This window comes from Patagioenas fasciata, chromosome 5, assembly GCF_037038585.1.
Source record: "Patagioenas fasciata isolate bPatFas1 chromosome 5, bPatFas1.hap1, whole genome shotgun sequence".
NCBI classification, from domain to species: domain Eukaryota; kingdom Metazoa; phylum Chordata; class Aves; order Columbiformes; family Columbidae; genus Patagioenas; species Patagioenas fasciata.
Window position 1 is genome coordinate 18690692 of NC_092524.1, and position 26687 is coordinate 18717378.

The window sequence follows — 26687 nt, forward strand, 5'->3', positions numbered from 1 at the left end:
TTCCACACCAATTTATCTATCTATGCAGAAGTACAGGTATTACTATAATAAAATGGGTAACATAGCTGTGACAGTCTAAGGATGTAACTTGGGCAAGATTGTAAGAAAAAGATATCAGCCTTTATATTAGGGAATCATATGAAAAAAAGGGCTTGTTCATTTTTTCTCCAATTATATCCTATTATAAGACTACAGTATTTCAGTTTTTTGAGTGACACAGAGTCTCACTGTAATGAGAACACAGATATAAGGAACAGCTGAAGATAATACCAGGGTTTCTTAGAAGCTGGAATCACTTCTGTGGAAGAGCAGTGAGAAGGAGTCTGGGACTTATATTTTATTCACCCTGTTGTGGCCACAGGTAGCTCTGCCACCTGGGATTGTCTGCACTGCAAAATTCTGGTGACCCTTTGCAGCACGCCTGTGCACTGACACACAGTTTCATTACAGACCAAGATGTGATGAGGACTGGCAGCTGCCACAGGAAAGTGGCCTTTGCATCCCCCCATGTGACCAGGCAAACAGCACCATGGGAGCATCCGGACAACACAGGCTGCTGCCGCGGGACTGGCAGTCCTTGTATGACCTGGTGTTTCGCAGATGTGCAGCAATTTGCTTGACTGGGAGCTCGCTGCCCTACCGTATCAATGTGCCTAACTGCTATTTCCTGAGTAGACACATATCAGTGATTTAATGAATCTGGAGATGTGGGAAAGGCAGCAACAAACATAAGGAACTGTCTCTGGATTTTGGAGAGTCACACATAACCATTGCTTAAACGTATTTTAATATCCGGTATCTTTCACTATAACTGATCACATTTAGTGAAACAATATCTGATGACTGTAGGGAAACTCTGACAATAAAAGCCTGCAAAGACAAACGCCTGCATGTACTAGCTCTCTTAAAAGTAAGAAACTACAATGTATCAATCACAAGCCGCATTACAAAACCAGAAGCACTGACCAAGCTAAAAGGCATGTAGTAATCATCCCCACCATGGACAATCTTCCCTGTGCTTCTCATGTGCATCCTGGATTTGGACTTCAGACACATGAATTTTATGTCAAATCAGGTCCGATCACTTTGAATGTGAGGAACGTAGCAATTGATGATACCAACTGAGAGATCTTTCTACAAGTTTACTCAGTCACTAGTTCCTGTGTATACCTGCAAAACAGGCATTCATTAAGGGGTTGATAAAACTCCTCCTAGCACAGGCGAGGGTTCACTTTCAAGGGCGAAGTAATTAAGATATTTGAATGGGTTTATGGACAGAGTGTCATGTTTGCTAAAACATTCCCTACTGCACCATGTTAAAAAAAAAGACAATTTCTAAAATTCTGAGCCAATAATCAAGAGATAACTGAAGACAAGGACAGAATACCCACAAGTGAACTACAGGAAAAACAGACCAAAATGGAAGAGGTACACTTTAGATACTTTCAGGGTGTTAGGGGCCTTGAATTTAAAAAAGAAAAAAAAAAAAAGACGAGACAGAGGGCAAGTAAGGCACAAGTCCAGAAATAGAAGCAACAAGGGCCTATGTACCAATATGAGAAGCTCAAGTGCTAAAAAAGATGAGTCAGAATACTTGTCAGGAAAAGATGGTCTTGTCGAAAATCAATGGAATACCATTCAGGAAGGACAGAATAGGTCATAACCACTGGGAAGGTTACTCTACTGAAAGATCCCTGTAACCTACCACAAAAACATTATTGACTGAAAAGAGGGAACTGTATCTTCAAAACTATAGAGCTACAAAGTCTCCAAGCTATAAAAGTGTTTTCTAGAAAATTTACTATCTTCACCTCCAGAGCTGGCACAAATTGACAACAAAATTCTGATCTTACTGGAGCATGTGGAGCTTCTTGCACTGGTTTCAACACAACTGAAACACCATTCTGGGCTTTATATACATAGTCTCAACATCCCCAGCTAAGACAACCATAAATGATCTGGAATAATTACCCATTTCAGGTTTTCTGCACCTTCTCCTGAGGTGTCTGGCACAGGAGACTGGATTAGACAATGCTTATCTGATCAAGTGCGGTAATACTTGTATGATGAAAAATGAATGCCAAATAAATAAAAGGCAAAAGGCTGAGTATATAGCTGTTGTGGACTCAGAACAATCATAACAATAATAAAAATCTGATGCAATAAAACAATCCATAGGAAATGTTTACATTGACTCCTGCAGACAAAGGGATGAGAGACATTCAGATGGGCAACCATTCCTGTAAAGGCAGAGTCCTGTAAAGTCAGATTCCTTAGGATCTTTTCCCTAAAGGAGACAAGGAGAAGCTGAAGACAATGAGGAAAATGCCAAGTAAAAGACACCGAATCAAGGCAATTCAGAGGAGCGAGCGAGCAGGCGTCTGAGCAGACTGCAACAGTAGAACTTGTTCTGCCTAAAGATCAGCTGAGAGGAAATCACTGCGCAGGCAAGAGCTGTGGTAAGTATGGTTGATGAAAAGTTTGGAAATTACAAATAAGAATGATTTGCATGTCTTACAAAGCACCAAAGTTATACTTCCCAGTTGTGAATGATGCTTGCAAGTTTCCACACAAATCCTCAGCACTCTTTTCCTCCCTCACTGCCTCAACATCTGTCTGCACATGAATGAGATCTTCCTGCTACCCACAATTTCCTCGGGCAATGAGTGACAGCAAAAGGGTCTGGCTCCAACAGCGTGAGCTAGTGACATAATTCCTCAGTAATCAACAGTTGCATCATATGTATAACTAAAAAATCATGGTTTGATATCACAGTCCTCTCCATGGCACTTCCCCCCAGACATGACGCGGCTAAAAGAAGCAGGAAGAATGCTCCCCAGGAACTGGCATGTTGAAACCCTTTGAAGACAACACAGATGTCTTTCACAACCAAGTGGCCCATAGCTTCTAAAAATTATACAAATCACATAGGCGAGGGATGGAAGCAGCCCCAGGCACATCAACCACTTTGACATCCAGAAAAAACAAAACAAAACACCTTGCAGTCTATTAACATCAAATGCAAACAAAATATCAAAATCAAGCATTTGTCAGAGATTCGCACCAAATGCAACAGTGCTGCTGCCTCTGTCCCTCTGTCTCTGCTATGCTATTTAACAGGCCTGTGCTCCTCTGAAACACTCAGTTTGAAGCGGGGGCAGCAAGGGCAGAGGTTTTCAAAGTTACACTAAATTTTTACACTGTTTTTGTAAAGCTGCTTTCACATGTTAAGAATCTAGTCAAATAACTCATAAATAAACATCTTAATAGCTTATTCAGCTCTGCCTTATACCAGAATTAAACTCTCCAGTTGTGCGATCCTTCTGTCAGGCTTACAGGTAGCAGATTAGAAGGAATTGTTAAAAACTTCAGAACAAAGGTAATTAAAAAAGACTGTCATGTAAAAACAATATGTAGATCACTGCACAAACTCTCTGAAGTGTCAAGGGCAGCTATAAAATTCAAACTCATAATACAATTTCCTGCTTAATTAATAACATTTTCAAAAGAAGAAGACAGCGAGTTTAGGGCTTCCTAATAGAGTGCACCTACCAATTACAGAGACAAACTACCAGGACAGAGTGGAAGACTTAAGAGTCAGCTCATTAATAACATTTCCTTGGTGATAAAATCCTCCTGGGGATACACAGGTCCTCTGGTCCAACGGCCACAGGTGCTTCTTCTGAAGACTAAGTACCGTCTATTCAAATGAAGTAAGAAAAAATAAAACAAGAAAATCCCCAGCAACACTACCTACACAATTGCAACATCCATCTAAAGAAAAAAACACCAGTGTGTACCTACATGGGTAACTTCAGAGATGGAGTAAATTGCCAGAGGCAGAAGAGCGAAAATTGAGGCTAGAAAGGGAAAGTCCCAAAGCAGGGACTTGTGGAGGGGCATATGGATGCCTGCCAGCCCAGCAACACCTAGAGAAGCAGTGCAAAAGTGGTATTTCTCCATTGTACGTTGTTTTGTAAAACTGCAGGTCTATTCTTAGATTATAAAAAGTTACTCAAATTATTCAAGACACAAGAAGCCCAAATCCTCTGCAACTGTTTTGTAAGCCAAGACAGTTTTCTATTTTTCAAAAAACAATCTCAATTTGAGTTGCAGCAGTAGGCAGAGAGACAGGAGCTGAAAATGAAGTGTAATTCACTGAAAGGTTATCACAGTGTTACAATAAAACTCTGTCTTGCTTTCCCATTCTCAGGGCTTTGCTCACTTGGAAAGAGAGACTTGATCAGACCACTAGAAGCAGAGTACTGAAATTACTTCAGCCTTCTGCCTTTCACATAAAACCCAGATTATACAATGCCACACATACCATGGGTAACGCTTCTGCTAAGAGAATCACATGAGTCTGGAGTGTGAGAGGTGAGGACCCATTTTCTCGGATCTGTGTCACAGATGCCTTGTTCAAAGGCAAAGCTCCTCCTGTCTTGTCCAGGCAGAAGCAGGGGGCACAGATTGGAAGAAGTTGTGACTGACTTAAGAGTCTGAAGAGAGAGACTTGGAATAAAACTTAAAAGGACCTAAAAGATAGTGACTTGTAATGAAAATTCAACAGGACATGGATATTTAAGTCATCTTAATCCTTTCAAACACACCAGGGTCAAGTCACTATCATAAAATCTCCTCAGTACAGATGACTCAGTCATGGTCAGTCATACAAATTATATAGTAATTAATGACCAAGCAGTGGAAACTACTTGAACAAGTTAAGAAACACACAAGTTCTTCAAACATCCTCTTTTTTCCTTCTTCCTACTGTATGTATATAACTATTCACTCTAAATGTCATAGACCCAAAGCACAACTCTTTTGGAATCCCTTCACTTCCAGCTGTAACATTTGACAATGGTTTTTTTTCCTCTTCTGGCACACCTATTAACCACCTAATAGTCTGGAATGGCTGCATTAGATAATTGAGCTTGTAAGGAGGTGGTGTTTTCTAAAAGACTAAAAATTCTGCTCTGATTAATATTTTCACATTTTAGAATTTTTTAAAATAATGTCTTCAATTTTAAGTAGAAAAGTAAATTACGAAAATCCTGCAAGTAAAGGCAGTCTAAAATATTACTGTATTTTATTTTTATTTAAACAACCTTCAACATTTTTAAAAGCCATATCTGTATTAGACAACACAATTTTACAGTTTCACACCTAATGACATGCAGTTAAGCCATCTGACACAAGCTAAATGCCTCTCCAGTGACGGAGATGAGCACTGGGTCCTGCAGCACAAACAAATGTGGTGATGCTGGCTGTACGGAGGCCTAGATTGAGCTCACTGTATTGACTTTAAAGCAACTATACAGAAACAATTATTTTCTTTGAAGATATCGCTCATGTGGTTTTCTGAGAACTAAGGTATTTATTTCCATACCTTGGGTATTGTTTTTAATTGGATAGTAGAGGGAAATTGTTTATTTCCATTTTTTGTACACTTCCTCAGTAATGTTAGTGATAATCTTCCGTTTTATCAAAAAGAGATTCAAATATACAGCATGTTTCAAAAAGATGGACCCATCCATGGAGGATAAGTACCACCCGTCATAGTGTAGTTGTAAACGGATCTCACCCCCGTATAAGGATCAATAGATTTGTACAGAGGTTTCTTTCCCAGCTTCATGCAAAGTCCATTTAACTCCACTATGGGGGTTACAATTGGGGTCCATCTTTTTGAAACGATCTGTAGTTCCACAGTAAGTGAACAGCCTTCCCTAACAGGCAACCTGCCAAAAAAGTCTACTGAGACTTTCTATTTCAAGATCTATGGATCTTGGTAAAGTAATTATCTTGTATTGTATCTCTGTTATATACACAGTGTCTCTTGAAACTCCCATGTCTTATCTTGTGCTATTTATTTTAAGGAAATTGATATGATTTTCTCGTAATATCCCTAAATATTCATATAACAATGTATATTTTTCCCCCTAGAACAAAAAAACCCTGTCCAATGTATACACCTACTGTTGTGGTGTAACTGTTATAAAGATCTATCAAGTTTGGAAATTAAGTCCCACAGCTGTCACTTGTTATTTCAAATTCTAAGTGAAATAGGATCTTGTTAGGTAAAATTGAACACCCACTCACAAAAACTCAGTTATCTCACCCTCTCATACACATATGCGTGATGAAAACTTTCAGAAAAAAAAAACATATTCTACATTCCACACAAAACAAGAGTACGTCTGGGGTGAACATCTAGTTATTATCTCCTATAGCTCTTCCATTTTTTAAAGCATCTGCTTTTCCAGCTCAGGACAAAATCACCAGCAGCACTTAATTGTCACAACAAAGCTTTTTTTAAACTTTCTGGAAGTCTCTGGACATTTCAGAACATGCACCTAAGACTTTTGATAACCTTGTAAAAGCTTTTTACTTTGCCTTTTATAAAGCCCAGCTTTACCTCCTTCCTTGTATAGTCATTCTACACTACCTGCATATACCAGTACACACCACTACATTTTCACTAAAACCTCTCAGTGTAAATGTCTATGGTAACATTTGTGCCAAGATGAGCAAGGCTGCACTTTGCCCTGTGTCCTGGTTTCGGCTGGGATAGAGTTAATTTTCTTTATAGTAGTCAGTATGGGCCTATGTTTTAGATTTGTGCTGAAAACAGTGTTGATAACACAGGGATGTGTTAGTTACAGCTCAGCAGTGCTCACCACTCAAGGCCTTTTCTGCTTCTCTCACCACCCCACCAGCGCCGAGGTTAGGGGTACACAAGAAGTTGGGAGAGGACACGGTTGTGACAGCTTACCTCAACTTACCAAAGGGATATTCCATACCATATGACATCATGCTCAACATATAAAGCTGGAGGAGGAAGAAGGAGGGGGAGGACATTTTGAGCTATGGCAACTGTCTTCCTGAGTAGGTTATGTGTGATGGAGCCCTGTTTTCCTGGAGATGGCTGAACACCTACCTGTCGATGGGAAATACTGAATTAATTCCTTGTTTTGCTTTGCTTGTGCACACAGCTTTTGCTTTACCTATTAAACTGTCTTTATCCCAATCCATGGGTTTTCTCACTTTTACCCTTCTGATTTTCTCACTTTTACCCTTGTGATTCTCTCCCACATCTCAGTGTGAAGGAGGGGAGTGAGAGGCTGTGTGGGGCTTAGTTGCCAGCTGGGCTTAAACCAAGACATCTTGTACTTGCAATACTGTAGACAGTCTCTGTTTCCTTTCCTTTTTGCCATTGCCTGTGCAGAGGTATGAAGATCAACTGGCACAAGGATGTTGCACCAGCCTGGAAGCCACAACACATATATCACCTACCACAGCAATGGCACCTGGTCCTTTCCTTGAAGGCTGAGGCTGAGCTGAAGGTTTATGGGACTCCTAGAGTGACTTCAGCAGTGCTGGCATCCCTGCTGCCCCATGACAACCCCTGCAGTAGAAACTATAGGGCAGTAGAAACTATAGGGCACCTGCACCTGTGGCTCATGAGATACAAGCTGGACAAGCCAGTGCAGCACACAGTGACAGGCTTCTAAACAACATTTGAGCCCTCTCTGGCACTGCCTGCCCTGCCTTCTGCAGAGAAGCCACATAAACTTTGCAACAGAGTCCATGGGTAGCTGAGGCTTAAAGGTTTGCATCTAATTAATATGCCACAGCTATTGGCAATCCAACTGTGCCCCTACAGCTTCTTCACTTTAGGAGTATTGTTTAGAAAGAGCAGACAAAGCATTTGGCAGTAGGAGCAAAAGCCATGTTTGGGAACAGAACGAAGCAGGATGTAGCTGCAGACACAAAACCAAAATCAAACTAAAACTACGGTGTGCAGCATTAGATCTATGAGCAACCTCTCATGTAGTTAGAAAAAGCGTTGAATTGGGCTGATGTTTGAGGAAAACTGATCTGTTTGGTAATTCAGTGGAAGATTTGACACCTCTACTGAGCAACTGAAACAGTACATAATAGCTAATGATATCTGTGATGAGAGGAAGATGGCTGTTTTACTGAGCATAATGGAGACTGAAGCCCGTAACTTGCTGTGCAGCCTAACAGCTCCTATTATACCAGCAGACAGCAAACCATGTGCCAAGGTCATGCAAATCCTACAGAATCCCCAGCCCACAGACACTGTGTGGCTACAGGGCATTTCCACTTTTACAGACATGATGAAAGAGGGGGAAGAAAACCCCAAACCTCCACATGTGGCTGGATTAAAAATTTAAAAAAACAAAACCAAACACAAACCCCAAAACCAAACAAACACCATTAACAGAGCATTCCCAGTTAGGACAAAACAAGATGATGCACAAAGAGAATTAGCTTGCAAGCAGCAAGCAAAGGGAAGCAATCCAAAACCAAGTAATGACAGCATCAAATCAAGGTCTGGCTCAGATCTCACCAGCAGGATGGAGCACACACGATGGAGGGCAAGTACATACGCTGCACCAAATGGTATACAGTATGACACCCCTTATTCAACTTCCATTTTCTTCTTCTCAGTAACTTTTCATCCTACATATATGCCAGGGAATTGTAACATCATCACTGAAATGTGCCCACCCTCACATGCATGTTTTCTGAACAAAAGCATACCAGGGAAAAAACAATGTGAGGGTGTGCTTTTGGTGTCACAAATAATTTTATAATCCAAATGAACCCTGGGTCAAATGTAAATTTCATACAGACAGTGAAAAACGACAATGTTTGTAGAGATCGTAAAAACCCCATGAAGAGGAAAAACATGTTCTTTTGGAAAGAAATAGAGTGACAAGAAAAGGTACAACCAGTTTGAAGAAGAACATGCCAGAGAACTTCAGATTCCTTTGTTGGCCTGTTCTGTTTGGAGTCCATGGAAAATAGGGTACAAGTGCCCAGCATAGGAGACAACAAAGTACTGTCTATCTATCTATATAGATATATATATACATAAATACTCCTCCAGCTAGTACAGGTAAAATTTAAAATGAAGGGCCTTCTGCTGTTTTCATCATTTCACATCAGAATGATCAAGTTAATAAAATGGATTAGGTTGCAAAAGGGAGCACTTCTAACACATGCACAGGGAAATCCAGGCTGCTATTACAGAGAAGGTGACATGTAACTGTAAGCAGCTTGTGCTAAAAATACTAAGCTGGGAATTGAATGGGTTGGGTACTATTTTGGAGAGAGAAATTTCAGCTGCAGTGACAAAGCATGAAGTATTTCCAAGTTCCAGCCTCAAAATAATAACTCACTGTAACTTTTGGGTAGGGCAAGTAGAATCTTACAGGAAGGTACCAGTAGCTATAAAAGCAAATGAAAAGAAAACCTGTGCTTGAAGAAGAACCATTTCCTTAATTTTGAAAAGCATATGGAGTATTTGCTGAAAAAAAAGAAGGCAGAGAGATATTTAGTCCTTAGAAAAAGCCAGAATTTCATCTAAGGATTTACTAGGGCAATGAACCATCCCTTTAGTGTCAGCATTGGAAAAGAATGGGACTGTCCGGTCTGGTTTTTTCAGGATTACAATTTAAAGACCCTTGCCACTTTGGCTTCCAGAAACACTAGAATCATATATAACTCTAGTTTCAGCTTTTCGTAATAAGGAGTACCAGGAAGGTAACACCCTGGTTACAAAGAGGAGTAGTATGCCTGGGTGCTCAATGCTATTACACTGAGCTCTAATGCACCAAGATGCTACTAGAGATCCCCTATCACATCTGCCACTAGGAGAGGACAGCAAGGGCAAGGGCAAGATACAATCAGCACGTCCTCCATGGTACAAACTGAATCCCACCACTGACAAAAGGCATGGGACAGCAAAAACCTGAAAATTAGCTCTTATTGGTTATAATGCCTATGGGTACAATGAATGGACTTATGTACACTCAAATTATTCCTGGTTTTCTTTGCACTGAAAGACCAACCAAAAAGCTCTCAAGACTGCCTCCTTTATTGTACCAGACTTATTGCTACAGAGTTTGGGGCTTGTGAACACCAGAAAAGTAATAGTACACTACAAAAATGAAAACCCTTTGTGGCTGGAGGTCATGGAGGGATGCACAAACAAACAACAAAATGTTTGCTTTTTCATGCCCAAAGATGTGTATATAGGATGCATTAGACCAATTCTGTGTTCTTTGTTTAGGTTTGCAAAGTCATTCTAGAACAACCAGGTATTCCGTATGGATATAAAAAGTACAGAGCAGATGGTGGATGTGTTAAAAACTCTGGCCTTCAAGAATGGGACCTCATAACAGATTGCAAGTGGCAGTGGAACTCAATTCACGTCCAGAGTTCCAGTTGTTTTGTTGAAGAAAATGGCATCAAACATGTCACTTCAGTTCCTTCCCATGCTGCCACAAATGGATTAGTGAAGAGATTTATTCAGACATAAGTAAACAATTTGTGCTACAACCCTGGATGACTATCATTACAAAACAAGACCATGAATTTTCAATTGGCCAATATGAAAGCAGTCTGTTCACAAATGTTTACAAACTTCACAGGAGCAATGCAGTAGACAGGGTATAATAACGTAATAAAAGGCCATGAACAATCACATCTAAAAGTGTAGTTTCTGCTGGGCGGGGGACAGGGTGTTAAAAAAAAATGTTATTTAAAGACAACGAAGATGTTTTTTTGAATGCCTAACTGGAGCTCTGGTTTATGTTTTATAGATGTGTCCTAAGTCCATCTCACCCAGTATATATCTTTATAATACCAGTGGTGAATACTGAGGGAATAAAACGCATCAGCAATGTCAGGTAAATGCTTTATAATAAGATGACCGAGAGAAAAATCCAGATGCTCAATAGAACCAAACATGCTCACATGTGGTCTGTCGCAAGGAGATATGTACTCTCACAGCTGCCACTACTGGGAGGCCATAGCATGGAAAGGGAAAAAACCCTTAGAAGGTTTGAAGCCCAGGAGATAGTCTTCAATGGAGGAAGCCATCAGCTGAGCCTTTCCAAGCATAGCAGCACAAAGAGGTACCTGGTCTTGGTGATCATAGAGAGGTGAACACTTACTGAGAAACTAGCTCCTTCTCTGTGCTGTCTCTTCCAAATATTGTGTAGACAGCAAGGGTAAAAAAACTGCCAACTAGAGAAGGAAGGAGGAGGTATAAACCAAGCTGGAGCCACTATGTAATTTTGCTATAGCAGCTGCTGCCTGCTATCTTTCCTTAGAGCTTAAGCTCTCATCCTTTCTTTCTGCTCCTGGGGGAAGCACCTTGCTCACAGCTCAGATAATGGTACCTCCTTGAGCTGTTGCATAGTTTAAGCCTACAGCCACTGAGCAACAACAAAATCTCATTTCCTACAGCCAACATTCACCTTCCCTTTACCCAGCTCCATTCTGCCTCATCAGGTCCAGTGCTCTCTGACAGCAGCACACAGAGAACATTGCTGGGTTTAAGTTTTGTGGGATAAAAAAAAAAAAGTAATTCAGCATGTTATACCAGCAAAGCCCCTACTAGGGGAACAACTAATACTAGCAAAACCACTTTTTGCCATTACAGCCTAAGTTTTCTTGGCACAAGCACATTTTTGCTGGTATAACTACAGTTTATGTGAAGGCTTTGTAATCCCACCATAGGCCTGCCATGTAGTCATTTGTTAAGTCAATGAGATTTTTGCTCCTAAGTGCTAAGTCTGTTTTAAATAAAGGCTTAGGTTGTTTAATTCCAGCGATTGTACCCATGCTGGCTGTTTGATTTGTGACCAAGAAAAGCCACATATGGAATAAGAAAGTGAACTTTGCATGATAAAATAAAGTGCAAATTGATCTCTGCATGAAGGGCAGGTCATTTCTTGGATTTCCTTCCCTCACAGCACACTTTTCCTTGTTCTCCAAGTCTCAAACTAAATTCTGTATGGCACAGGGGAAAGATGACTGCCTATCTGAATGGAGTGGGAGCAGACACTTGGGAGTTGCATCAACGAAGTATCTACTAATGACTACAAGCAGAAACCAAGAAAGGTAATTTCCACTATAAGTTATATCCAGAGGCCTCTACATTATCAAAGTTCCATTGATAAAGACAGGAATGATATACAGAAAAAACCAGTTCCTCCCTGAACACTTCATGTAAAGAAATGCATACGCATGGGTTGCTGCAGGAGGAAAAAACATTGAATAACAGCCACCACAGATTAATCAGCATGCACAATAAACATGTGTAATAAAAAAAATCAGTACTAGTAAATCACTATCATTTCACGGTCATCAGATGCAGTGTTTACAGGCATCACAGCGGATGATTTCTCAAAAACAAGTTTACAAAAATACAGCTGGAGGGGAAAGGGAGACTGTAGTTACAGGATTTTCCTGTAAAGGATAGAATGGGCTGAAAACACGAAGAATCTTGTGAGAAGACCAGATAATCAATTATGGCATAACATGCAGAGCAGAAACAAGGGTAGACAAAGTAATAATGTGATAAGCTAGTACGGATCAAGTAGATCTGGATTTAGAGCTTTAGCATACAGCTCAGAGAGACTCTAAGAGTAAGATGACACAGAGCAATGGCTGCTGCTGCACTGTTCTGAAAGTACTTGAGAACAAACGAACGTATGGTGGCCAAGGAAAGAATAAAAAGGCATGTATGAGCAATCTGGAAAAACAAGCAGAAAAAAATTAATTAAAAAAAAAAAAAAAAGTAGAGAGAGAGAAGGAGAGTGAGAAAGAAGAAAAGACCAAAGAAGACAAAAGAAAAAAAAAAAAAGAGGGAGGAACGGGAAACCACCCCAAACTCTTGAAAGTCTGTGTATAAAAGCTTAAAAGACTGAGACATGCTGGTCCTTTGTCCTTGTACATCAACATTCTGTGTCATCCAAACTACTGTTTCAAAATGTACGGCCTCTTTAGAACAAGCCCCAGTTGAATCATTACATTTTAAGCCTCTGCATGCATTTACACTTCAAGCAGGTTGGGAGGGTTTTTTGGAGGGTGTTAAGTTTTCTATTGAAGACAGATTTAAGATGTGTTACAGTATGACAGTCTAATTACAGACTGCAATTTCAATTCATTTACTTCTGTTGCATCTTGCAATGGTTTAACATTTTCTGGAGAAACAATTACAGGACAGTATTAAGAAATACAATGTACTGTCTCCAATCTGCATGAGTATGCAGAAGTCATTTCATCCAACTCCACATTTCATTTTTGACCTAGCAGTGTTCACTTTACACTAGAAATACCAGAGAGAAATGTCTTTATATATTTTATATAGATACTGTGTATTATTCATATAGTAACTTGTATGCATTTGCCACCTCAGCCAAAAGTTATATTCTAAGTCAATAAATCACATAGGTATCAGGTTTTTATTAATAGCTATCAGGTTCGAAATAGTAAGGTCTGGAAACAAACTGAGACTGGGATTTTATTCTTCCAGATAGTCTGGGGGTCCAGAGTTACAAAAAAACCCCTGACCAAAAGGTTCTTATTCTAAAATAAATGCCTAAAGGGCATGAAAATGATCTAATACATGGGCAGAGTGAACTGTGAGGTGACAGCCTATGTTGTGGTAGTCACTGTAACTTTGATCAAAGCCCCCATGATGAGAAATCACATATAAGAAAGAAGCACTGGCCAGCCTTCAAAAAAATCTTCAAGCCAAGATACGGAGGAGGATAAATAATGACAGAAATGATCTCACCTGCCTTTTGTCTTCCTCTGTATAATTCAAAGTATGGTTGCAATAGATTTAGTATCTGTCTTTGTCCAGAAGATGGAACAATGCTTGCAGCCATTTCACTCATTTTTTTTTAAAAGGCCATCTTCTCCACAACTGCAACATGCTCTATCCTGTGTGTTTATCTGCTGATGGGTTTCCTCAGTTTTTTGTACTACATCTTCCTCTGAATTAGATACAGTGAGTATACTTGACAGTGAAACTTATAAGGCAAGGTGCTTAGTCCTTGCCAATACTCACAGCCAAAACCTTATCAATATGTTAGCGAACCTACCTAAAGCAATTAACTTACTCTTTGTCTTGAGTAACGGAAGCAGAAACTGGCCCGCAGCTAGCAATTAGAAGACAGTATCTATTATATTGTCAACTTAAAGGCAATTTTTTTCCTCCTCTATTAAGAGGCTTTCGAGCCTGGTTTCCTAAGAAAAATAAGATTATGAAATTGAACTGTGTTGGCTGAGTACCCCATGAATAACTTCTAAGTCAATTTGTCACTGTCAGCCTGATTTGACAGATAGGCACCCTTTCAAAGTCATTCACTTCCTAAAGGTTTTCAGAAGATATGATTTAGGTAGCAAATGTAGCCCTCAGCAATGCCTTCACTGGGAGATAAGAGTCCAGCATAATCCCCAACACCTATCAGACATAAGAATCCACACTGGGAAGAGACTGTATGAATGGCACTGCTACAGGAAAAGCTTTAATTGGCGCCCAATAAAAATGAGACATCAGGTAATACAATCACCTCTATCTCTCACTTGATGTTAGCCCTCAATAGTTTGACTTCTCGTGGAAATGCCATTTTTGAAGTCTCTAATTCCCGTATCAAATGACTCTCCTTTCTTTAAAAGCAATGTTCCTTAAAAACACATCCTCGGAGAGCTCTCACTAAGTTAGAGGCAGAGATAAGATGTCAATCAGGCTGCGGTGAATCAGAGACTTGGGAGGCAGTTAGAGAACATTACATTCTGCGGTAAACTCCCCACATTTTAATTACACAGAAGCAAAGTCTGTATTGCTGATTAATCAAGTTTTTGTTTGTCATAGCTTATCCACCTGTTATACATATGAAAATACACAGCCTGTTTTATTTCTGATCAAACTGTCTTCTCAGAACACCACCCAATTGATAGGCATGTGATTGTCTTCCCTGCAGAACAACATGCAGCAGCTCCAGCTGATCAGCTCAGCTCCATGGGATGAGTGGCAGCCCTTGCCCATCGGAGGAGAATGTGCACAAATAATCATGATGAGATGGTGGGCCTGCTTTTAAAATGGCTTACTGCTCTATTAGCAATTTTTTTTTCCACCAACTTAAGACTGCAGCCAAGTATAACTACAAAATGATTGCTGTGCTCAGCCACTAACAATCTGTAGAGCTTCTGGCTGTTTTAGCCATCAATCTCATTCAGCTGACTGATGAAGGATGGAGAATGCAGATGAAAGACAAGGAATTCAATTTAACAAAAATCATCTTCTTCTCTCACAAAATCCCCCAGCTTTGGGAATAAGCTCACGTAACAGCTCTCCTCTCAAGCTAATAATGTCAGATGGTTTCCCAACGAGGTACAAAGAAATGAAGAGACACTGTTCTGCCTGCAGCCTCTGGCCATATTTCACCAGGATCTCTCAAAGATCATCCAATGCCTCACACTGCATTTTCAGACCAAGCTGTTTCTTTTTCCAGCTGCCCTGCACACTCAGTCTTCCAGATATTATAAAAAATTGCATAGCTCCTTGCAAGATATACTTGTGTCACCAAAGTGCAAGGAAGGAAAACTATGCCAGTAATGAGGGATTTTTCATTTTTCCTGTCCTTCTTTCCAATTACATCCAAGTAATGAATCACAGAATGTCCTGAGTTGGAAGGGACCCACAAGGATCATGGATTGACTGCTGGCAGTATCACTAGTGCACCAGGCCAGCAGTACTCATTAGTGCAGAGCTTCCCAAACTGTGGCCCACGAACCATCAACAGCAAAGCCAGAGGAAGAGACCCACAGCTGGCCCCTGGAATCCACAGAGGCCTTAGTGCATTCACTAGTACTACCAGCCACTTCCTTGGCTCTGTGTTCCCATACTTTTCAGATTTGCTCTTTGTATCTCAGACCCAAGATACATCATTCTCAGGGCTGTAACACTTGGGAATTTTATATGGACCAAATGGCAAAATGAAGCAGCAGGCCAAGCGCCTTGCCTCATCTCTTTAGGTGGAAAGGGGGAAAGCAGAACTCAAGCTGCTCATCCCAGCCATAGGGTGTCCAGCAGATGGCAACTCCCAAGTTTTCAAGCTACAAGAGAATATTCCCCTGGGTCCCTGGGAGCCTACCCACTGGAATTAGAGTCTTCACATACCATTTTGAAGACTTTGACTTCTTTACAGTGCATAGAACTTCAGTATGTTTCGACAACAGAAAGGACACACGTGTAGAAATGAGGAATGGTAAGTTTGATAAATAATAAACTTGTCTCCTTTTGTTGCTGGTTCCTCTCTATAACTAGTCTTCTAACAACATCATTTAAAAAATTACGTGCTTTACCGAATTTCTCTATTGGTTAAAGAAGTCAGATACAGGAATTCCGTTCTTTTATGGGCAAATCACTACCAACCTAGCTAGTTTTCTCTAGCATGGGATCTCTTAAGGAAAGCAAGAGCCACTGAAAACACAAGGAGGCTTTATTTCTTTATTTCTTTATTTCTTTTATTTATTTCTTTATTTCTTGTGCATTTCCTTTTTTGAGTCTTGGAGGTTTGGGAGTTAGAAGTCAAAGTGGGAATGTTGGCATAAGCCAAGGAGGATTAAGGAGATGACATTTTTCTTCCCATAGCACTCTCTCAGCTCTCAGGATAGCTCCTACCCTTTTTTAACAACAACAAAACACACAAAAAAAGGCAAGCAAAGCCTTGAATTACAAGCACAGAAAGAAAATAATTCATTTTACTGACTATCATAAAGAAACTCTGGATGTTTGGAGGACCTAGTGTGGAAAACAAGTATTCTTCCCTGGGTATTTCACAGTGAAATACAAATATTTCATTATGAAATAAAAATAATCTGCTTTGTGATCATCTGAGGTAATCTTTAGTCTCAAGGGTTCAGCAATTCAGCAAAAGAAAATCGAAGTCCATAAAAATGAATGAAGTCAGGCAAGAATTATGTATCAAGTGACAAAAGTTATTTTGGGAGCTTAGAAACCAGTGCAGTGATATGATGATGGGTCCTCTGTATCTGGCAATATTCCAGGAAATGGCCTCTGAATGGCAATCCCCATGAGAGCAGCAGCACTGCTGTCTAATAATGTTTTGTCTATGTTTCAGTACTTTAATACCCCAGAGTAGTTACAAAGGCACCAAGAGCAATTTATGCAAGACTCTTCATGGAGAAAAGAGCTATTCTAGGATTATCAGATGTTTTCTCTATATTAATAGTTGCTGGTCTTCTGTATCAATGGACTGATTCAGAACCAACACTTATAAGGCACCTCAGCCTCTGACACTTGTGAAGGGGCTTTATGTTCCCTTCAACCATCAAAAAGGGGAGGAGAAATTTGCTCTGTTTTCACAGCTATATGACAGCTTCTAAAAATTTTACAGCATGAGCACAGCACCTAATCCAATAAAGTCACCAGGAACGTTTAAAATCGAGGCCTCTTGAGATTTTGTTTCCTATAAATCCACCAGACTTAGAAGAAAAGGGTCTTTTCCTCAGAAACGCAGCACCAGTTTCACTGGAGTTGCATAGGGCTGAGGAGTGTTTTTCTGACCCACTGTGGAAAAGATAGCTAGAAGTACTGGGAAATAGGCTGTAGGGATGCACAAAATGGACTGGAGTTAATGATAAGGAAGAAGAAAATGGAAATGCGATTTCTGAAGGAAATAAAAGGATTTGTTCAAAACAGAATAAAAAGCAGAAACAAGTATTTAATTCATTTAATGCAAGGACTGCTCTCCATACATGGAAATAACTACCACTTTTATTTAGAGGTCAAGGCATGAAAAAAACAATTCCTCTTCCTAATAACTATTGTCTGTCGCTAACCAACAATGTAGAGAAGGGTGGAGAGGACAGGTGGAGACAGCAAAACTTTTGTGAGCACGAATGCAAAGAGAAGTCCTGTCTTCTCCTTTAATTTCATAAAGTAAAACATGATAGATAACTGATAATAACTTGAAAAACAAAACAGCAGCATCATCAATCTGCAATCATTCCAAGATTTTTTGATCACTGAAAATGGATTTATTTTTCTTCTTTTACTAAAGATAGGTCAGCTTAAGTCAGTACTTCTTAAAATCACCTTTTTTAGTTACTTTCTCCACTGTGAGAAGGTGAAGAGCTGCATCTATTACAACTACATGCTGTGCAAACCTCATTTGGACATGATCATCATCAATCACTCCTGCTGTGCAGGTAGCATGTGAAAGGGAAACAAAACAGAAATCGTGCTGCAGTATTTGACACCACCACTCCCCTGCTCATGTGCTTTAGTTCATGGAGAGCCCAGCTGGCATGTGGATATTCTCTCTTTTTGGGATCCCTGCCTCCAAGCATTTGAGAATAGCTTTGGTGGTTTCAGGGGAAAGACAAAAATCCTCTCTCAAAGGCTTTCCTACTGAAAAGCATGCCAAAGATTTATTATTATATGCCATCTCTCCTTTGTAAATACACACACATTACTTGGAGCAGTACCTCTTCTTATCATATGCATACGCTTCAGTAGTACATAAATATTGTAAAAGGAATAAGAATGCAGCGAGTATCCTTTGTGGCAGTGCCATGCATAGTCCTGAAAAGAGCTATTAACACCAGCATCCTATTGCATTTCTCTAGCACACACTTCAGCTGGCTGTCAGCGCTACAATCTTGACCAAGGACAGTCTGGGCAGGCATGAGACTTAAAAGATAGTGTTTCTCTCTTTCAGAAAGGTCTGGAGTAAGCTGCAATAAATATTAGATAATATTTAGGAAGGCAGAAGCAACCGGAGTTAGAGTTGAAAGACAGACTGCAGTTTTACCAACACTCTTTCTACCAGCTTATCTAGGCTGTAAAGAGAGTACCCTCCTTGTGTTTCATAGCTCTGCTTAGTACCATGCCAATTCAGTGGACTTGCACTAGTTTATCACATACTGACTCCTTGGTATGACTCAGGTCAGCAGAAGTTGCCTGCACTTCATGTTTTCTGATGCACCAGCACTGCAGCACGCCTGGTTTTAAACAGCTGTACAGCAGCGCACACTAGAGAGCAGCTCTTTCTGTCTCACTCACAACCCTCCGTATACCTCCGACGATCCATGAGAGCGCAGACAACCAGTAATATGGGCATGGTAACACCCAAATGCAAACACACACACCCTCCTTAAGTGCCAGGACAGAAGTGGTGTCACTTCACAATACCCCTTATTTCCCTCAGCATGTTAATAAAACCACTCTGGAAGAGCAAGGCATTTAAAGGCACCTGCAACAAACCCTCCCACATACATATCTGGATAGGAGACTTTGAACTAGAAATCACTTCTTCCCCTCCTCTAGCAATCATGCTACTCCCTTTTTTACAGGATAAACAGCATTTGTAACCTGAACCCCCCACTGAGCTTCTTTAGCCTGCATCTACAGCCTATGCTCCATTTCATGGCAGTGACATGCCCAACCACCCTGCTGTTGACAGCCACCTCATTTATTATAAAGATGACGCAGAGATGCACACCCATATGTCCTGGTGTCCTGCTGACACATGCATGCCTCATAGTGATTTGATATGCTCTTGCCACAGAGTAGCAGCCCCAGAAGAAGCGAGGAGGGCTCTGGTCTCCCTCCACCCTTCAGAGACATCTCCAGGAGGAAATGGGAACACTAGGAGCCATCACTGACTGGGACAGAGGATGATCACTGGGAGATTCCTGATACAGGCTTTCATGTTGTGATGTACCAAGTGCCATCCGCGATACAGCAATGCATGTAAGCATGTGTTTGACCTGAAAATCATGAATGGCCTCAGTGATTTCTTGCTATGCCCAACTTTTGAGGCAAGTACATGCAAGAATGAAAGATCAGAGCAAAAGGAGTGTGCAGTTTTCACTGGAACAAACTGATGAAAGCATTCATGCAACCGGCCTCTGTAAACACACTCTTTTGCCTTGTATCACAGTTTTGAAACACAGTTGAAGGCCAGAGTCTGAGATGGTGAAGGAAACCCTCAGCTTGTTGTCCACACAAATTAATGAGGCCATAGAAGGTGTAGCCTAGGTACCACTTTGTTCAACTTCCAAGCTGAAACTTCTAAGTTTAAAGCAGCAACAAGTTCACTTTCCGTCTTTGTGAGCAGACACAAATGCAACTGTCTCACAGTTTCAAATATGTACTCACCCAGAAGAGAAGGTTGAAGACAAACATTAGGTACTTGATACACTGCAGGCAGTTGTGAGCCATGCTGCACCTCTTCAGTTCTAGGAGAAAAATAAATGAGAGATCCAGGTAAAAGACAACGTACTTGTTTCCCTTGGGGGACGTGTACTTAGCCTTGGTGGCCTTAGGGCCTGGGTTGGTGTGGAATCCAAAAAAAGAGTTGCTGGCAGCCCCAAACTGGCCACCATACATGCTGCTGTAGCGACGAAAGGTGCCATTTGGGAAACTGTAATCCTTGCTGTCCAGGGAAGGGCTCCTGTGATAGGTCGACTCATCCGTGCTGGACCTGCGCATGGTGGCTTCAGCTCGTCTTGTCGCAACTGCTGTTCTGACAATCGATGGATGTCAATGGTGCAGGTGAAAGGTTTGTGATTTTCTTTCCTCCTCCTTGCTATGAATCCCCTATTGCTTTGCACCAGCTGTTCTCTTGTCTGCCATCCTATCAAGGAGTTACGCGTGCTGCACAGCAAAGTTGGCAAACTGAAGTCTGCTTAGCCAGGAGTTAGGGAGCAGCGTGCTTCCACATGAGAAAGACTTCTGCACAAGTAAACATTCCCTCTGGTGTCACAGTCGTCCCTCCCGACCCACCCCACTACCAGAGCAGAAAAAAAGAGAACAAGATATACTGTACCCAAAGCAATGAATTTTAAAAAAAGGAAGTGTGATCGCGCATGGATAGCAAATGCCATATAAAACCCCAGCTCCACATGCCACACACAGACAAGAGAGTGCCGCTGCACAAGACCCGTGGGCAAGGGCAGGAATTATCCAAAAGGCAAACAGCTCCCGTGGCCCTTTCCTCTTCTCCACATGGCTCTGTCCCGAGACGCTCGGCTCAATGTAATCATTCCCGTGTCCCCTTCATGCGAAGGGAGCCTGTGCCCAGCCAGCCACGCAGCTCCATTCAGAGCGCGGCCGCCACTCCTCCGAGGCTCCGCGCCAATCGCGCTCCCCGCCCGCCCGCATCGCCGCGCCCGGCCCGGCCCCGCGCCTCCCGCCGAGGCCGGGAAAGGGCCGCCTCGCCCCGCGCCCCGCTCCCTCCCCTCCCTCCCCTCCGCCTGTCGCAGCCCCCCCCCACCTTGCAATAACAAACCTCCCCTCGGTTTCGGGAAGCGGCGGGCGCTGCCTCAGCCCGGCGGGAGCGCGGGCGGGGACGGCGGCGGGAGCCCCGGGCTGGAGCGGGTCTGGGGCCGCCCGGCTCTGCCCGCCGGTCCCCCCCGCTTAGAAACTCTTAGCACGGAGTAACCGCGCGGAGATCTAGCCTGACGTGCAGTTGGCTTTAAAATGGGCTGCTCGGATACACAGGCAGTGTTGCTCAAAGAAACGGGAATAAGAAACTGTTGTAAAAATTTCTTATGCATTAAGCGTCGGGATGCTTTGGGGGAAGCGGGGTCAGAACAGGCTGTGCTTTCCTTCCCGGAAACCTCGTTTGTTCCCCCGCAGACCTGCCACCAGAATTCCCTTCATTTACTCAGTCCCACGGAATCATCCCTCAGCAAAATGTATGGCCAGCTCATTTGCTTCTGCAGCAGCCTGTCTCCCCTTGCAGGTAACTCACGTACTCTGTACATCGGGGAACACTTCCCTAAAATCTTACTACTCCCACAGGCAGTAAAGAGTGGAAAATATGCCACACACAACTTTCTCAGAAAGGAAATGTCTCACTGAACCTGTGGTAATTACAGTATCAACATTCAGGAAAGCAAGACTCATTTACCATCTTTGCCCAAAATTCCCTGTGTAACTCACTTTGTCTCCGTATGTGCCACTTCCTCATGTGTAAAATGGGATGGCCTGTCTCTGCCTTCTCTCATCTGCTGTCTTATCTCATTACTTTGGGTGTAAGCTAAGATGACTAGCTAATATTTTAAAAGGCTTGCCCCAGCAGAGCATTAATCAGGATGAAAACAGGTTTCTGGTATGAAGCATCTCGCTAGTCTCAGCACAAATCAACAGACATAGGCAAATTAGTGAATGAATTAGTGAAAGTAAAATGAGTTGGTTTTGCACATAGCCTGAGCAGTTCACCCTTGCAAACCACTGTCTGATTCTGTTCATTTACAAACTGCAAAGCTAGAGTCTAATTATTTCCCTTCATTTACTCCACAAACTATAAATACGCTGGGCATGCCTATGCAAGCTTTAGAGAGAAAGAACTTGAGCACAAAACACAAGGCTAATAACTCCTGTGCCATCTGTTTCAACAACTTTGGATGACTTACAACTTTTCCACATTTTAATTTCCCTACCTCTAAGAACAGAGGTACCCCATAGCCAAGATGGAGCTCACTATTCTACTTTTCCTCCCTTCTTTTCATGTACAGTATAAACTCTGTCCCTAGAACGGAGTCCTCCTTTCCTAGGACATAAAGATGGTCCTATGCAAGCAGATATGTGCTCAGTCTGAGTTGCCAATATACCATTTATTTTTGCTATGGCACCAAACATATCTGCCTTAAATCTTCCTCCTTGTCTGTATGGCAACTAGACCAGTTTGGCAATGGAAACCCAAAGGTTATTCAACTATTTTCTGTGTCCCTTGTCAGTATACAGAAATGCCTATGCACAAAGCTTCATATTAAATGGTAAAAGAAAAACTGTGTACAGCTCTGTATACAGATTATGTTGAAATAGTGTCAAGTCAGATAAACATTATTTAACAAAGGTGGCCACAGTACTGCAAGCACATAACAGAGGCCAATTTGGCATATTTACTGTAAACTAGACATCTGAATGCTCAAAACCAGCTCACTTACTGCTATCTGAATAAGAAAAGAGGCAGAAATAATTTGATTTCACCTTTTCTTAAGGTGAGAAATCATCCATCCCCAAGAGAATGCAGTCCTTAATATGGGTGTAGCAATTTATAAAGCCAAGATCTGAGGTAGGAAAGAGGGTTTCTAAATGCTGCTTTTAAATAAAAATAATATACATTGGCAGAGTGGGTATATTTCAGACAGATGCAGAAAAATGCACAAGGAAGACAGAGGTCCTACATGATGCTTAAAATAAAGGGTACTTTTATCCCAGCCTCCTTCCACTACCCTTCCCTAGCACACCTTATTGAAATGACAACTTTTCAAAGGCACTCTAGTGTAAAATTTAGCTCTCAGGTTGTCGTCGTTTTTCTTTCTCGTGCCAATATCAACAGCTAATTAGAAACAGTCATTTGGGATACAGCCATTATACACCTCTGGAATGATACTTTTATTAAATCTTCCAGTCAGCGTCACCAGCATAAATAGGAAATCCTTGACATAGCAGCATTGCAGCAGTAGGGTAACTGTGGCTTGGATGACATGCTTATATGAAGGAGTAAGACCCTGCATGGGAACTGAGGAAAAGCAATAAAAAGAGAAGGGCTCATGTACTCTACTTTTGCCTATCTCTGGTGGAAAGTGTATGAAAGGGACAGGGTCATGCTAGGACCCATACTAACATTTAAGCCAGAACCAAGAAGAATAAATCTGAGGATCATCATGCTGCTGGGCCATTATCTCCATGAGGGTGACTCAAAGGACAGGTGAATTATAGTTTTCACAAAACTTTGTTAATGACTGAGCCTAAAAATCACAGCCTGGACCTTGTGACCTCTGTTCATCTCGGCTTTCCATGTACTATTTCTCTCCTCAGCTGCATCTGTGGATTCCTGTCCTGTGGCCAATTCATATTGATTCTTCCAGACAAGAAAGCAAGCACTGTGCAGTCTCGCCAGGAGAGGTTCAATTTGTATTGATTTTGGTGGCACGCTACCATTTATGTTGTAACAACTCTGTCCCTGCTGCTTTGAGTGGAGGGCTGGCAACCTTTCAATGTCCCCAGCCAAAACCCTGGCCTTGTAAAAGCAGAGGCAGCACTCTAACAGTATCAGATGAGCTCTGGGCAATAGGTAGAAACTGTAAAAGGTTTGGGCATCAGCAGTAGATCTGTTAACTGTGTTAACCCTCACACTCATTCTCAGTACAGCCTCATCCAAGGCATCAGCTATCACCTGAAGACACACACCTACTTGTTTAGCTCATACTTCCTACCTGCCACCTCATCCTGTGCTTGCAGTCACCACGGGCACCATACCACGCTCCTACCTCCCTTAGCCAAATCTACCCACATTTGTTCTCACAGCTGAGGCCACCACCGCTGCTCCCACCCTCTGCTCTGCCACCTTGCAGGGTAGGTGGCCATTACCTGTGGGCAGGTGAGTCACTCCTTTAAAGGGTGTCACAGACACCCAGGTCCATTGGGATGAGGTACATGTGACAGCATGCGGTGCTGCCCATGACACCAGCAGCAGCAAGTCCCAGGTGGGGCTGAGGCCAGGCGGTGCTGCTGGGCCCTGATCCCCAGGTCAGGGACACCTCTGTTGCCGAGGCCTGAGCAAGCTTTGTGTGCGTCCCCTGAGCTCAAATGATGGTTAATGTGTCAAAACATTCAACTGAGGATCCCTAAATAACTTTCATGTCCCCATAATTTGCATGAAAGCTGCTTTTCAGGCCTCTTCGGCCCCCTGCTCACCTTTGGCTCCTCTTTTGGTGCACGATGTTTTTCCAGACCCGGTTGCTTCCTGCCCTATTCCACATCCAGGGCTTCCCCTCCTTGTGCCTTGCTGGGAGTGATGAACTCTGACCAAAAGGAACCATCAGTTGAAACCAACAGGTTTTGGATTAAGCCTGACTTTTATCCGTTTGGAAGATTGCTCTCTCATCCTGCTCCATGATTTAACCCTCATGATCACAAAACACCAGTCACTTCAGGTCACACAAAATACAGACACTAACTCACTTCCTCATTAATTTAGTCTTATTTGTCCTTCAATGCCTGCACTAGTTTTCCTTCTACTAATGCCTCTTGTCACTGTCAAGACCTCTGCATACCTGCTCCATTTTCCCAATGGAATAACCCACTTTGCATTAACCTCAGTAGCCTGTTTGTGAGCATCTCATAAAACCTGTTAAGAAGTGATCCATGAAATAAATTTTAAAAAATCCTGCTAGAAGCTATTACTGATATATACTATATAAATACACGGTATGTACATGACAACTGCTTCTGTTCTGCAACAGGGGGTGTGCAAAGACATGCATATGAGAGGTGACAGTCTTTCCCAGTAGTTTCAGTGAACAAAATGTCTAAGATCAAATATTACTACAAGATCTGGAGGTTTTTGTGTGTTATTAACTTCGCTTCACATCACAGCATTAAAATGAGATAAGGGTGATCAACTGATAAATACACTCCAAACAGTTAACTCTCTACTTTCATGTACATACTGAGATCACCACATGAAAGCATTAATCCAAGCTGTTTGGCCCTGCCTGTCCTCTTCTTCAGCAACATGCCTAGCGGGCATACCCTTCTCTCCCTGGCCCCAGTGAACTCTTAGCAGCTGCTGTTTGGTTACGTTTCATTCACCAATGCAGGCTCTGTAAAAAATGTATCTCCTTCAAAGACTAAGATAAACATTGCCTTTTCTGACTGGAGGGTGAACCAAAGTTCAGGGCCAGGCTGTCTGATGTGGTTAGGAGAAAAAAAACCTTGTGAGGGAGCCTTTGATTTGTTTGCTTTTGTATATTCATTTTGCATGAATATAAATGACTAAAAGTGCAAGGCAAAGTAGAGTGAGAATATGATTTTTAACCTGACAGCCTTGCACTGCTGTAGGTCTGCAGTCTCTGCTCAGTCCTGGCCAGTACTGATTAATATCATCATGAGTGACACAGACAGTGGGATCAAGAGCACTCTCAGCAAGTTTGCAGATGATACCAAACTGAGCGGTACAGTTGACATGACTGAGGGACAAGATGACATTCAGAGACCTGGACAAGCTGGACAAGTGGGCCCATGTGAACCTAATGAGGTTCAACAAAGCCAAGTGCAAGGTCCTGTGCCTGGGTCAGGGCAAGCCCCAGTATAAATACAGGTTGGGAGATGAAGAAACTGAGACCTGCCCTGTGAAGAAGGACTTGGGGGTACTGATGGATGAAAAACTGGGTGTGAGCCAGCAGTGTGCACTCATAGCCCAGAAAGCCAACTGTATCCTGGGCTGCATCAAAAAGAGTGGCCAGCAGGTTAAGGGAGGTGATTCTGCCCCTCTACTCTGCTCTGGTGAGACCCCACCCTGGGGTGCTGCATCCAGAGAGTCCTCAGCACAGGGAAGACATGGACCTGTTGGAGAGGGGCCAGAGGAGGGACATGAAAATAATGATCAGATGGCTGGAACAGCTCTCCTGTGAGGAAAGGCTGACAGAGTTGGGGTTGATCAGCCTGGAGAAGAGAGACCTTATTGCAGCCTTTCAGTACTTAAAAAGGGTCTATAAGAAAGATGGGGACAGACTTTTTAGTAGGGCCTGTTGCCATAGGACAAGGGGTAATGGTTTTAAAAATAATGTGGAGTCAGACCAGACATAAGGAATAATTTTTTACAATGAGGGTGGTGAAATACTGGAAGTTGCTGAGAGGTGGTAGATGTCTCATTCCTGGAAACATTCAAGTCCAGGCTGGACGGGGTTCTGAGCAACCTGATCTAGCTGAAGATGTCCCTGCTCATTGCAGGAGGCTTAGGCTAGATTACATTTAAAAGACCCTTCCAACTGAAACCTTTCTATGATTCTATGAACATGACTGGTGAACC

The 26687-nt window shown here is 42.1% G+C and overlaps 1 protein-coding gene across 16 annotated transcripts in view; it reads right to left on the reverse strand.

The window, feature by feature from the left end:
* Window positions 1-26687, reverse strand: part of TSPAN4 (tetraspanin 4) — a 443521-nt gene that overhangs the window by 178610 nt on the left and 238224 nt on the right. For 5 of the 16 annotated variants that reach the window (XM_071809029.1, XM_065839659.2, XM_071809025.1 and 2 more), the window contains exon 2: window positions 20021-20100. The exons of 5 other annotated variants lie outside the window; for them this stretch is intronic. In XM_071809029.1, coding sequence (XP_071665130.1) covers window positions 20021-20083 — 63 coding nt within the window. In that variant the 5' untranslated portion in view covers window positions 20084-20100. Of the gene's footprint in view, window positions 1-20020; window positions 20644-20690; window positions 20976-26687 lie in introns of those variants that run through there. 6 more of the 16 variants (XM_071809026.1, XM_071809024.1, XM_065839661.2 and 3 more) reach the window with 3 other exon arrangements.